Raw genomic sequence first — 15209 nt, forward strand, 5'->3', positions numbered from 1 at the left:
TGTGTCCTTATAACTTCCCATTTTGAGTGTGCAAACAGGAAGAGGCCTACAGACAGAATGGGTAACATTGCATTATTACCCTTAAAGATCATTACAGAACAGCCTTCTCTTCTGTAGTAACTTTCGTTTGGATCATACTATCCTCCAAGGTGATATCTGTGTCCATCCTCCTATCCTTCAGACTTAGTCTGAAGCAGAACAAATATATCAATGCATTACCAAATTTCTTTCCCTGGTTACATTTGCTGAGACACTTGATGTAGCTACCTGCTACGTACAGGAATCTTTTGAAAAGTGAATGTATTAAGCAGTGAAAAGTGAATGTGTTTGCAGTTTCCTTTTCGCATTGAAAAGGATTGCAGTATAGACAATATATTGAAATTAGCCTTTTCTTGTACAATATATCTTAGGTATGTCTTGCATGAGATGTATGTTTTAATATCTCTCTCTCTCATATATATGTATATATGTATATATATGTATATATATGTGTATGTGTGTGTGTGTGTGTGTGTGTGTATACATACACTTGTATATATACTCTTGAGGGGCCTATTGTGAATCCCGTCAGTCATTAAACTCTGATTATTGGGATCCAGAACAGCGTTCTCTTCTGTAGTATCTTTCGTTTGGATCATCCTATCCTCCAAGGTGATATCTGTGTCCATCTTCCTATCCTTCTGTTAGAGCTTGAAGACCTAGCTCTGCTGGTTGGCTGGGGACTAGTGGGGTTTAGAACCACACTGATGGTGCATACTATATTGATAACAAACCCCACCTCTCTTCTCGTTCCCTGCTTCCTCATTCACCCATCTTTTATCCTATTGTTTTTGCTCATTGTTTCTTTTTCATTGTTTATTCTATTGTTCCATTATGTTTGTACGCTTACATTTACACATCTTTTCATTTCCATTGTTATTGTTGTGAGCTACCTAGAATAGCCCCATGGTGAGATAGGTGACATAAAATTAATATAAAATAATAATGTAAGACCATCAAACACCCACATCTGCCTATACCAAGTCCTTGGGAAGGACTTGATGGGGGGATTAATAATGCCAAATCCAGTATAAACATCTGGCTGACTATGCAAAAAGCCATTACTCTGATGAGCTTCAGGATATGGGATAATAAAGAAGGATTCTAGGGCAGTATCTGGCAAATGAAGACCTCCAACAAACATTGTGAGAGTTAATGATTTGTAGGCTTAGTTGGTATTCTTAGTTTTACCATGGAGAAAAGTTTGTTTCCAAAAAGTTAGATGTGACACAAAGTTCATTTCAGAATTTGAATTTGTCTTCCAAAGCCAGAAGATGGGAGTAACTTGGTATCTGTGAATACTTTTCACATTACTCTTTCCTCATATGTTTCTAAAAGGTACTGTGTGTTTTAGCTTGCTGACCTACAATTTTGTTTTGGTCTGCTGTTGTGAAACAGCTTGGGACAATTACGAACAAACTTACCACAGAAAATCAAAAGAACAGGCATTCTGATTCCATATGTAAAGTGCAACCTGTGGAAACAGCTTTGATTTTGCTTTGTTCAGAATATGAGTAATTCATTATCAGGCAGTTTGGATACTAGTCTCAAATGTTTGGAGACCATGATAGCCTGTTGAAGACTGTCTTTCCAGTTTCCTTTGCCAGAAATCTGTTGTTGGAAAAAAATCCAAATGGATCTAAAATAAAATGCTTCAGTATATGATTGTTTCTAATAAAGAATTAAACCTATTTATCTGATCAGCACTAGTTCCTGACTGTATATGTATATATACTGTAGTTATAAGGATTGTCGGTTGTTTATTTATCTATTTTCACACAGTTCTTGCTTTTGTTAACTATATCAGCCCTGAAAGAGTTCATGCAATTCTCCCTGCTTTTCAATTACAGAATTTATGGAATTGTAGTTTTTATTAAAAATGTAGGTTTAAGAATTGTTTTATAGATTGTAATAAAGTCTATGCAGATTGCTCTTATAGAGCAGTGGCCCCCAACCTTTTGGGTACCATGGATCTGTTCTGTGGAGAAAGGTTTTTTTCACAGACTGGAGGGGCAGGTTTTTGTGTGCTGCCTGCATCCCACAGATGGGTTTCACTTGTTTGCGTGGACTGATGGCTGGCATGCTGTGGACCGGTGGTTGGTCCATGGATTGGGGGTTGGGGACCCCTGATATAGAGCTTCAGTAGCTGGCAGCACCTGATAGACCTTATCTTGAATCAGAAAGTTAGTTTAGTCAGTCCTGATTAATATTTGGGCGGGACAAGTTAGGAAATACCCGGACTGTAAGTCAGACTTAGAAATATCCAGGGAGCAAACTACAAACTCCATATTATTGACAAAAACCCGACTTATTCCATATCCATGAAGTCACTAGGACTCAACCTTTAGAATGAGATAACCCCCAGAACAGTTTTTCAAGGATTTTTGGGAAAAAGAAAAACAGGAACATGTAAAGGCACATTTTTTTAAAGGTTATAATCAAGTCCCATTATAAATTTAAACTTCATTTTCTAAACATGTGTTTGAATTCGTTGGTCTAAAACAGTGGTGGCTAACCCTTTTGGGCTCCTGTGCCAAAAACTGTGCATGCGCTTACACTCATGCGCTCATGTGCCAGCACCCAGAAGGCAATGCGCACGCCCCTTCCACACACCCTGCGCATGCGTACGCAATCTCCCCCTCCCCTTGCCACCCCCTTACCTGCACTGTGCCTCACAGCTGATTTTCGGCCGGTTTGAGGCCTTTTTCAGCCTCTCAGAGGCTTGAAAAAAATCTCTGCAAGCTTTGCAGGCCGAATAATAGGCCTGTTTCGTCACTTCCAGTATTACAGTTTGCCTGCTGCTTGCGCAAATGGCTGTGCATGCCACCTGTGGCATGCATGCCATAGGTTTGCTATCATGAGTCTAAAAGCTTTCTGAGTTCAGCCAGCCTGAAATGGATGATTATATCAAATCTTAACAAAGATGATGATGATAGTTATAGCATGTTGGGAATTTATGGTTATTTTGGAGCCACATTCTGAGATGTGACGATATTCTATACTGTGGCTGGTTTCAGTTTTCTATTGCCTTCAAGCTAGGTGATTGTCAGTAATAAAAGCAATGGACCCAAGGGAGAAACTTTTTGATTGGCTGCAAATGAAACTGCCACTATTGAAACTACCATTTCATCTTAAGATAACAAGGAAGCTCTATAAAGACAGACCTTGTAGTGGGACAGATAAAAATTTGCCCTTTTCTCGTATTGCGGAACATACTTGAGAGAGAAAGATAATGAGCACATGTTTTGATTACGATACAGCTGTAATGGGGAAAGGGTGAGGGATTTGACATGGAATTCCAGGCACTCAGAAAACTATGGATAGCTCTCTTGTTCCTCCTATAGAAAAAATGCTGCATATTGTAATTTTTTTTAATCCTTTGAAGAATTTACCTAATGAGGCATGTCCTCTTAATTTTGTTCTGTTTTCCTTTAAACAATTTTACCAGGGAGCAGAAAGAAAACACATAATCTCTTTTGTTTCTACTCTACATTACTCTATTCTATTCAATAACATCCACTCCAATAGCAGATGAACTGGCAGTCCCTGAGGGCTTTCTTTTATTGATGTCATTCCCAAATGCCAAATATGTGTTCACTTAGAATTGGCATATACAAACATTGCTTTGTAAAGTTTTTGTACCTTTGTAATTCCTGCTAAAGTTTCAACATTTTGTGAGGTTACAGTATTTTAATCCTTATTTCTGGTCTTGTAGAACTATGCAGTGATATATTGAAGGAAGTTTTATATATATGGACACACACACACACACACACACACACTTCTTAAAATTGTTAATAGATTTAAGATCTTTATCTTTTAGGCATTTATAATCTATATATATAAAAGTGAAATCACTCACGCATCATCATGAATCTCCAGAACTGTAAAACCTACAAATTTGAAATTTGGGATGTGTGTTCTTCTTGGCTTCTAAGTGCTCGCTAAGAAAGGATTTTTCGAAATGACCATCAGTATTTTGTATATTATTATTAATATGCTCTGATGCTAAGGAGTTCTACTTCCCTTCCCCACCTGAAAAGAAATGTGTTCCAAATGCAAAACACAAGCAGAGGAAAGGAGTTTCAGTTTTAGTTTCACAGCAGCAACCAGCTTCAGTACAGAACAGTTGAGCTAAGCCACGCCCAGGCTCCTTGCTGTCTCCTTCTTGCTCATACTGTGAATACTGCTTCAGTTTCCAAACAGCCCACAACTCTCTCACACACTGACAGGACGCTAGCCAGATGAATACCGATGGATGCTGGTAGGGAGAGGCAGAATTTCCCCCCCTTATTTTCCTCCCCCAAAACTAAGCCAGACCACATAGTTTCGTAATGAAGCACAGGTATCGAGCTAGTAAAGATATAAACAGGGGTGGGATTCTACCAGTTCTGTCCAGCTCTGTAGAACTGGTAGCTCTGAAGAGCAGCAGACATAGAACCGGTTCTATGTCTGCTGCTGTTTTGGCCCACCTGCCCACCTGGGCTCTTACCTGACCTTTATTTCCTGCTTTTTCAATCTCAGCTGCCATGCAAGGCACAGATGTGATTGAAAAAGCAGGAAAAAAGTGCTTTTTCAAACGCTGCTTCCCTGCACTCAGCGCTGCTCAGCTGTCCAGGCAGCAAGCTGACGAAGATTTACACACACAAGCAGTGTGCAGGGAAGCACATCGTAAATCACCGAACCGGTAATTAACCCTGTCAGATCCCACCCCTGGATATAAATATAAGTTTCCATAAATACAGTGATACTAGTAAAATTCAAAATTATACAAAATGTATTGATGTTATTATTAGAAAGATTAGGGGGAATATCACAATGAAATTTTCCTACAACTGTTGTTAAAATATTACGCAATATCATTTGAAAACCTGTTAGGTATTCTATTAAGGCACTTGCATATTTAAGAAGTGATATATTATTTGTATTTATTTATTTATTTTTGTTTAGCTTGGCATTGCAGCTGGTTTCCTCCTCCCCCCTGTTCTGGTTCCCGATTTGAAAAAGAAGGAGGAGCTGGCTTACTATATTGGCATCATGTTTTTTATCACAGCGGCTGTGGCAACAGCACTTTTCATCTTAGTTGTCTTTGGTAAGTAAAAATAAATAAATGTAGTTGAAGATTGGGTATAGGGAGCAGCTAAAGTGGGTGCTGAATTACTGGAGTATCAGTTCCAGACTGGGAGTTATACATATCTTGAGAGAAACCAGAAATGAGATAAGAGAGTTAGAGTGATTGTTGGGAAGGACAATGATGCCTTTAAAAAGTCTTCATTAAGTGCCAAATTGTACAAAGGATTGACTTCAGAATGGGCACATGAACACAACAGATGCCCAATAGAACAAAAATCTGGTGGAGAAGAATGAGGACCAGATTTTTTTTCTTTTTTGGAAACAGTCAATCTCTTGAGTCTAAACTGTGGGCTGCTAAATACTGTACTATAGTATGCCAATCCCAAAGGTGCTTTTTCAGGAGGCAGCTGGGCTTTCCTGAGTAGTGGTGAGTACCTTGAGGACACAGATAAACTTCCAAGTGCTTCAACGACCCTCTAAAAGGATGCAAATGACCAGCAGTTTGCAAGGAATGTAATTCCTTCCATTCTCAACTATCCTGTCAGAGCTGAAGAAGCTTCTTGGATGAGAAGCAAAATGTCTTCCCCAAAAAAATCCAGAAAGTCCAGTTGCCTCGTGAAAAAGCACCTTTGGGACAACCATGATCTTGAGTTAAAATGGTTGAGTGCTTATACTTTATTTTCAGTTGCCTTTTATTTTAATTTATTTTAATCCGCAGTTACTCATTTCTGGTTCTTCCTTTTTTTTTCTTTAGTGTTTCAAGAAAAGCCTCCATATCCTCCAAGTCCAGCCCAGGCTGTGATTCAGGCAGAAGCTCCAGATAAATATTCCTATCTGAAATCCATAGTCCGCTTATTTTCTAATGTTAACTTTGTGCTGTTGATAGTCACTTATGGTAAGATCTCTTGACTGGAAGAATCATATAATGTTCCACTTTTTTCATGTTTGTGTTATTTCATCTACCTGCCAGCATCTTAGTTTACAAATAAGAGGTTAAACAGTTCCCAGATAGGAAGTTCCTTAAACAAATGTATTTGTTCTCAAAAGAAGTTAAAGATATAATTATATGAAAATTACTCTAAACACTTGCATATCAAAGCATCAATTTTACCAAGGCGATCTACTCTTAATTTGTTAATTTGAAGAGGAGACAATTCAGTTCCTCAAATATGATCAGGTATTTAGCTTTTTTCTTCTCCTTCCTCTGTGGGAGAGCAGTTGTCTTTATTAAGTCATTTTTTCAGATAGCTTTTCAATGTTCACAGATGCAGTTAAATAGTATTACTTTAGCTTTAAATATTCATGTACAATAACATCACATTTTCACAACTGCACATGGGAACTACTCAGTGATGGGATTCAATTTTTTTTTACTACCGGTTCTGTGGGCTTGGCTTGGTGGGCATTGTTTGGCTTGGTGGGCGTGGCTTGGTGGACATGACAGGAAGGATAATGTAAAATCACCATTCCTTCCCCACTCCTGGGGGAAGGTTACTGCAAAATCCCATTCCCTCCCCACCCCACTAACCTGCTTTCCAGCTCTGTTCTCCTGTGCAGGGCAACCAAAGAAGACCCAGCCAATCAGCTTGGATTTGGGAGGCAGAGAATAGATGGGGGCGGGGCCAGTCAGAGGTGGTATTTGCTGGTTCTCTGAACTACTCAAAATTTCCACTACTGGTTCTCTAGAACGGGTCAGAACTGGCTGAATACCACCTCTGGAACTACTCCTTCATTAAAAAAAACCTAAGTTACATCCAAATGAGTGTTTATATTGTATTTCATTTCAGTTTGGAAAGGGAGAAATTTTATTGTATAGATAAAATGCACTAAGTATACTGATTTGGATGTATTCTGGTGGCTTATTTTGTTTATTAAAATGAGTGATATTTATATGTCATTTTACTTGCTTCTGATTCCTTTCAACAATTTCCTACTCTTCTTCATTTATATTAATAGTTGTTAAATATCTTCTTTCAACTCATCTTGTTTCTTTGTCTTTAGACTTAATTATTGGCTCTTTCTATTCTTTCTATTTCTGATCTCTCTCCACTGTGTACTTTTGGTTTTTTCCCCATTCTTTATCACTTAAAAATGTTATTCTTCCCATTGCTGCTCCTTTTTAAAAATCATTTTTAAAATCATTATTCCTTTTTACTGAGAGGAAAGGAAAATACAATCAATGCTAATCCTTGTTTTCTTATCTTTTGCTTGTTATATCGTTTTATGATCATAAAGTTTAAAACATCTTTTACTGTTAAATCTGTAGAAAGTTTTATAGCTCTCTATTTTAAAATAGCAACTGTGAGAACAAAACCAAATCCTGTTTGCCATCTAGAATGCTTTAGGATGTTTGACAGCTTTCCAATCATGATAATGGAAGGATGTTTGTCCCAGAATTCCTAGTTATGTCCCTAGGAAAGTTTTTTTCTGTTTCCTTATCATTTAGATTGTTTCTACTGATATTTGGTCTGAAAACAGGAAATTCAGGAATAAGATGAGTATGTGGCATTCAAAATTGCAACAGATTTGATATTTGATACATCTAAGCGCATAAAGCTGCAGTCAGTATATTGGATTTGTCTGATAGTGACGCTTGTCTGATAGTGAGTAGGAAGTGAATGGGTATTTCTTTTAACTTAATGTTCCCATCTAGTAATCCGAATTTTTGCAAATTGAATATGCTAACTCCAATTTTGATAACTGTTGGCAGTTGGGTTTCTGCATATTTCTGCATATATTGATACTTGTAGTTATGATTATTGCTTCGTGTAATTGACACTGTTATATAGCAAAATCTATATTTTAATATCATAATGATCCAAAGCAATATGAAAGCTTTCAAGTTCTCCAGAAGTCTTCAACAACTAAGATGTTCAAACCAACAACAGCAGAGGACCAGTAAAGAGCACCAAAATCCAAAATTCAGGCCAGATCCTTCAGTAACAAAGTCTGCAATTCAGAGTAAATCTCAAGCTTGATGTCTTGTCTATGGAGATTCTCAGTCATCCAGGTCATGGTTGTTCCAATGGTGCTTTTTCAAGAGGCAAGTGGACTTTCCGGTTTTTCTTTGAAGATGTTTCATTTCTCATCCAGGAAGCTTCAACTTCTTCAGAGCTGAAGAAGCTTCCTGGATGAGAACTGAAATGTTTTCAAAGAAAAACCAGAAAGTCCACTTGCCTCTTGAAAGAAGCACCTTTGGGATCTGAAGCTGATGATAGTAGACTGAACACATTTGTTAGTGTTAAGGTTCTATTTAATATCTAGAAACAAAGAGAATGTTGTTCCCTATTAGTCCTGAAAATATAAAAAGCATATTTATAGGCTCTATCAGCACAAAGAATGGCAAAGGATGTTATAAGTCCCCAATTTCTGCTCATTTCTCTGGGTCATTTGCCTCAATGTTTTTTCTCCCTCTCAGTTTTGTTTTTAAAAAAGAGAGAAACAGTGCAAAGGGCAAATCTTTTGGTTGTCTCACTGTATAAGATGGCTTCTAGGAATGTGTACTGTCAGCTCTCTGCTTGCCTTATCATTCTGTTGTTTGATCAAAGAGACTGAATACCAGAGGCTTTTCAAGTACATATAACAATATTAAAAACTTCCTGTCATGTCATCTGAACTTGGTCCTTTCCACCCTTTGCCTGCAGTAAACTTTGAATAATTCCTACATCTTTATTGCCTTCTTGAAGTTCTACACTTCTCAGTTTTGCAGCTTTTAAAGGGAAATTGAAAAAGCTGAATTGTGTTTTCACGCAATAACCCTATTGACAATGAATAATTCTTCAAAATTCAGATCCCTCATGAACATTGCCAAAAGAGCAGTCCATTCCACTGAGCCTTTGAAAAAAAAAATTTATTCCCCATACTGAGCAGCATCACAGTCAAATGTTGACTGTCTATGTGTTCTCACATGCACCTTTAAAACTGCATTGACTCCTATGTCAAGTCCCTGCTGCTTTCTTGGCAAGATTAATCAGAAATGGTTTGCCATTGCCTCCTTTCCTAGGCTGATAGACAAGCCCAAAGTCACTCAGCTAGACTAGAACTCACAATATCCCAGTATCTGATGCTTTAACTACTATACCAAACTGGCTCTCCATTGAGGGCATACAGTATTAAACTGGTTATGCAGATGCAATTTTTGAGACAGTTATTTGGATATTTTTAATGCCTTCCAGTGAGTTTTGATTCCTGTTACCTGTCTGGACTGGTCCCTTCAGTTCTGTTGGCAATGTACTCACAGGCAAGACTTTGAAAGTAGTTTACCTCTAGGACTGACGAAGAGTAACTGGCTCAAAATCACCTTTGTGCCCAAGGTAGGACTAGAACTCATGATCTCCCAGTTTCTAGCCTAATGTTTTAACCATTACACCAAACTAGCTCAATGAGATGATACCATTATTTTATTTGGCATAAAGAGTAAGCTATATTTTTATAGAATAACAGATGAGGATTGATCATGATTTCTGGTATAAAGATTTGGAAACAATTGCTGTAGCCATGGTCATTAATTCACTGGTAAAGGTTAGATAATAAATCTGAATTGTGAGCAGTTTTAAAGGCTTCTTGGGAGTTCTCTTTAGGAATCTAATATATTGTACCACGCCTTGGGGATGCTTGAGCTGTATTTCTGTTAACACATTTGTTTCTTTCTGATTATATGAAAAATGAAACACAACAAAACATTAGGAATGATACTTAGTTTTAAGTAAATCCTTAGATGTAAGGGCAGTAACCTGGGAAAAGTCTATCAGATTCACAGAAATATTTTCTCACAGACAAAGAAAACTTTTTACTTTATTTGTAAGTAAAAAATAGGCTGCTAAAGTGCTAATGCTGAATTAATACTGAACCAAAACAGAAAAGAACATGAAAAAACATGTAATAAAGGTTATAATTAAGAAATGTGGAGTTGATTCAAAATTGGGAGAAACGGCTAACACCCAGGAAAACAGAACAACATTGCAAACTAATCTGGACAAGTTGGAAGATTGGTTTGAGAGGAATGAGGTGTCCTTGAAGAGGAAAAAATGGAAGATATTACATGTATATGACCTCTGGCGCAGTGGTTAGAGTGCAGTACTGCAAGCTACTTCTACAGCCAGCTACCTACAATTTGGCAGTTCAAATCCCACCAGGCTCAAGGTTGACTCAGCCTTCTATCCTTCCGAGATGGGTAAAATTAGGACCCAAATTGTTGGGGGAAATATGCTGACTCTGTAAACCACTTAGAGAGGGCTGTAAAACACCATAAAGCGGTATATAAGTCTAAGTGCTAGTGCTATTGCTATGTAGGAAGGAAAAATGTAGGCTACATATATAAAATGGGATTCTTGACTTGGAATTGTAACAACTGAGAAGGATTTACTTGAGATCATTGATAACAAACTGAACATCAGCCAACCCTATGAGACAATTGCTAGAACAAGAATTTTATCACAGCACATTCAAACTTTATTCTGCTTTATTCTGGATTAGATGCTCTTTTGCCCTTATAATAATTCTTTAATTCTATAATTCTTCCAGTCTCAGCCAATCCTCTCCCAGAGGCAGTTTCTGGGAGTTTACAAGCAGGAAGTTATTAGAAATTTGCACAGGAGTTTGGCTGGGGAATTTGGTTGGGGGAAGTTTTAAATAAGATGGTCAGTGAGAGAAATATTGTGATCTGCACGGTGATTGTGGTATTCAGTGGTTGTTTGATGACCCAAACTACATAAGCTTCTGATTGGAAAAGAAAGTGGGAGGTGAATAAAGAATTTCTACATTACAGTGCTAGGAAAAGAGATGATTTTTGGCAGGGCACCCTAAATTCCAGGAGAGTACATAAACAAAGAGAACATCTAGAACCAGAAAAACTCCCTTTCAAAGAGGCAAACTTGTGGGAGCAAGAAATATAAATATCAGGTTGCATTCAGTGCTAAAAATGTTCAAGACTGGTATCAATAAAGGAGAATATGTATAGCTCACAGTTGAAATGAGGGGTCCTTGAGTCTCTGTGAGCTTTTTTTTTTTTTTTTTTGCAGATGTTTCATTACCCAAACTAGGTAACATCATAAAGAATGGGGTTTACTTTCAGTTTATATTCTAATGGCTTGCTCTGTCAGTGTGGGTATTGAAACACCCAGGATTATGGATCTCATAAGTATGCCTAACCACATACTTCCAATTTGATGGACAAACTTACCAACAAATTAAAGTGGTCTCTATGGGACCACTGCCTTCAGGATTTATAGTGGAGGTCATTATGCAATGTTTAGAAGCCATGGTACTTCGACAAATACAACCCAAAATATGGATCAGATACACAGATGACACCTTCACATAATAAAAAAGGACCAATTAGAGAACACCCACAAAACAATAACATTTTAAAAGGAATCCAGTTTACCAGAGAAGAAGAAAACAACAATTCACTACCTTTCTTGGGCATTGTGGTTTCTTAATCAACAGAAACCACAATGCAAACTGGAAACATAATTGTACAGAAATACCACCCACACCAACCAAGTGTTCCACTACCAAAGTAGAAACCAAACCTCCCACAAGAGAAGCAGCGTAAGAATTTTATTTAGATGAGCACAAACTCACTGCAGCATCTAGATTAGCAAAGATTAACTCCAAGGTTAACATCCAACCCACAATAAGTAAACAATGCCCCAATCAAGAAACTACCAAACAAGCCAACAGCCTAACCAAAGAACTTGCCAACACTGACAGAGCAAGCTACTAGAATATAAATTGAGAACAAACTCCATTCCTTACTACACAGATGATGTTACCTAGTGTGGATAATAAAACGTCTACAACAAAGCAACCAAGCTCAGAGAGCACAAGGATTCCTAACTGGTACCTCTAGGGCAGGAATGTCAAACTCACGTCATCATGGTGGTGTCACGTGACATATCAGGACTTTCTCCCCCTTCGCTAAACCAAGTGGAGGCGGGGCCAGCACGTGACACATCTGACTTGTGTGCCGTGAATTTGACACCCCTGCTCTAGAGCATGGGTGTCAAACTTAATCACATCATGGCCCAGATTGTGATATATCGCATCATTTTTTGCCTTTGTGAAGCCAGGTTGGGCATGACCTGCACATGACATATCTGGCCCTCAGGCCGCCAGTTTAACAGGCCTGCTCTAGAGCCTGATCCATAATCATCTGAACAAAACTTGATATAGAACATAGTGGAATAACATTTGGACCATAATAGACTGAAGAACCCATGAGTTGCTTGGTAGGTAGCTCTGTGCTGAGAGAAACTCTGTATTGTGGATGTGACAGAGAAATTACCAAAAATATTCCAGCCACTGACATTGTATCCTTTCGTTCTTGATTTATGTGAGACAGATGGCACAGTCAGATGAGACCTTTAAAAGATTTTCAGAGATGATGAGGCCTTGGCTAATGAAAATATGAGAATAATGTAACTTATCAATTCTAATTGAAGGCCACAGTGGAAGATAAAATAGGATTCCAGGAGTTAGCATTTGCCTCTATAGATAGCATTGCTGAAAATGACTTGGATTGTATGACAATGCATTAGCTATCTTCATGAAGGATTTCTGAAAAGATATAGGCTATATCTTATAAAGACTAGGAAGAAAATGTTTGCCAGACACTTTGCTAGTCTCATCAGGAGACCATTAAACTACAACAAAAGAAATAGGGTGGCAAAAACCCAGAACCAAATATGAAGCCAAGGACTGGGGTCAAGAAAGCAGAACATAAAAGGAGAAGCAGAATAGCAGGGTAGGGACTTCGAGATTTGGAAAAATATAATAGACCAGGAGGTGATACACTTAATACCGTATACCAATACACAAAGTATGAGAGACAAATGGGAGAGAACTCATATTCATAAATAGTATTCCTAATCTGTCATAACAAATGAGAGAACTAGTATTCATAATTCAGGAAGACAAATATTACTTTCTGAGCATCACTGGATTTTTGGGAATGATATTCATGATCAGCATATAAAACTGGAAGACTACAGTTTATTTAAAAAGGAACAAATTCAGGACAAGGGTAGGATGTTGGCTGTATGTAAAAGAAACTTGCAGAAATTTAGGAATTGGAGGATGGAAATCATGTTGGAAGTGTTTGGGTAAGAAGAAAAAGAGAAAGAAACACATGATTCCATCATGTGAATTTATTATAGATTGAAAGGGAGAAGATACGGAGGAGGTTTTTCTGCATCAGGATCTGTCTCCCAGACAGGCATACTGGGGTGATAAATGGAAGATTTCAGTTGTCTTGACATCTACTGGGAATCTAACTCTACCCAGAATTGAAAGCTCCACATTTTCCACCCTTACTGACAACTTTATATTCTGCACTGATGTTACCTTTTTGGTTAATAAAATGCCTGTAAGCGAACAATCAAGCTCAGAGAGTTCCAAGGACTCCACAATTCCCCCATGGGCTATACATATATTCTTCTATTGAAACTTCAAATATCCAGGGCCTTTCAGAATTCCAAAGGGCCTCAGGGCAATACTGTACCTTTCTCATTGTGTCCTTTGATCTCCTTCACACAGCATTTGAAGTTGCAAATTTTTGCTGTGTGAACTGCAGTTGTTTCTGAATTCATATAACATGCTCATGGTTTACTTGCACAATTTGTTAAGCCAAAAACAGAGAAACAAGGTTATGGATAACATTCTGAGTGAATTTAGCTGTATTCACTCTACCTTTCTTTTTCTTCCATTATTATTGTTTCTTTGAAATCAGTGATTCAATAAATGGGAATTCAGGAACAGAAGAGATCTACAATGCTGACATTATGTTTGGAATTATTTATACTTGGTCAGTTTTCTTCCCTTGTATAAAAAGTATCAGCTCTTCATTTTGAATATTGAATCTTATTTTGAAAAGGATGCCATTTGTATGTGGGTACAAACAAAGTAAAGTGTTCCTGTTGCCCTTCTGAAAGGTTGCCTACATTTTTCTACCTTGCTGAGAGACAAAGATTGAATTCAAAAGGCTTTACTCTCAGGAAATTATGCATTGGATCATAGTCTCTCAGCATAACCTTTTGCTTACTTAAACAATTTATTGTTAGGTAAATATGTGTACATCAATAGCCCAAATCTCTCTTCTTCTTTTCCTTGGCTGCTGTTTTGCCCATGCCTTCATTTTCCTAATACCATTGCCTTGAAAGAATAACAATAACAAATACTAACAAGCAAAAAACAGTCCCCACTTTAAAAATTGAGTTGCATTGCATGAAAGTCACATAATATCTGCCATAAATTTGAGCATAACTATAGGATATTTTCCAGGGCTGATATGCTCAACCATCATGTCACTCCTTTTTCCACATATACAAAATGGGTCTATTGGTGGACAATAGATATTTGCAGAACAAATTAGGGCCTACAGAAGCTTTAGTCCAACATTAGTTTAAATTGTGCTTAGTTAAGGCACATGGAATCAGATAACAGATGAGGTCAGTGACTAGCATCTGCTTTTTGACCCTGCTGTGTTAACTTGGGTGAGGTTATTTATTTATTTAGCGTAGGATGAGAACATGACTTGGGTGAGGTGAGTTCTTTGGATTCATCTCTGTGTTTGAAAGTTCAACTTAGTCTTATCAGTAAAATGTATGAACATGAAATGTTTTTGCTGCAATGAAAATGCAACTGAATTTGAGGTGTTCAGCGTACACGGAGCATAAATATCTATGTAGTTATACATACCATTTCATGTAAGACATAGGCTGAAATAACATTGAAGTCCATTTTGCAATCTTTGATTCATTATCTTCTTGTTTGGTTTTTATTTTTTCTCCCACTCTGGGATTTTTCTTTCTCTTTAATGAAATAATGATTCCTGCATATCCCATTTGATGTCTTCTAATCACCATTCCATTCATGTGCTTGAATATTATTATTCCTGTTTTTTTTCATAAACACAAGTCCACAATTACTGGAAAGTTTGTATGTGCACACATTCCTGAAGCTGAGTACCAGTGTTATGGAAGTGATGATGCAAACCATATGTATGTATCAAGCTTCCATTAAATGCCAAAATCACAATACTGGAATAAATTCACAAGATTGTTTGGGGCAAATAATATTTTTTTTTCATCTGAATA

At 37.5% G+C, this 15209-nt stretch overlaps 1 protein-coding gene across 2 annotated transcripts in view; it reads left to right on the top strand.

The window, feature by feature from the left end:
* FLVCR2 (FLVCR choline and putative heme transporter 2) overlaps positions 1 to 15209 on the top strand; it is a 46122-nt gene that overhangs the window by 16243 nt on the left and 14670 nt on the right. For both annotated transcript variants that reach the window (XM_026712064.2, XM_026712056.2), the window contains exons 2-3: positions 4990 to 5131; positions 5867 to 6007. In XM_026712064.2, the coding sequence (XP_026567849.1) occupies positions 4990 to 5131; positions 5867 to 6007 (283 nt within the window). The remainder of the gene's footprint in view (positions 1 to 4989; positions 5132 to 5866; positions 6008 to 15209) is intronic.

This window comes from Pseudonaja textilis, chromosome 1 (genome assembly GCF_049901715.1).
Source record: "Pseudonaja textilis isolate UNSWEBS1 chromosome 1, rPseTex1.2, whole genome shotgun sequence".
Lineage (NCBI taxonomy): Eukaryota > Metazoa > Chordata > Lepidosauria > Squamata > Elapidae > Pseudonaja > Pseudonaja textilis.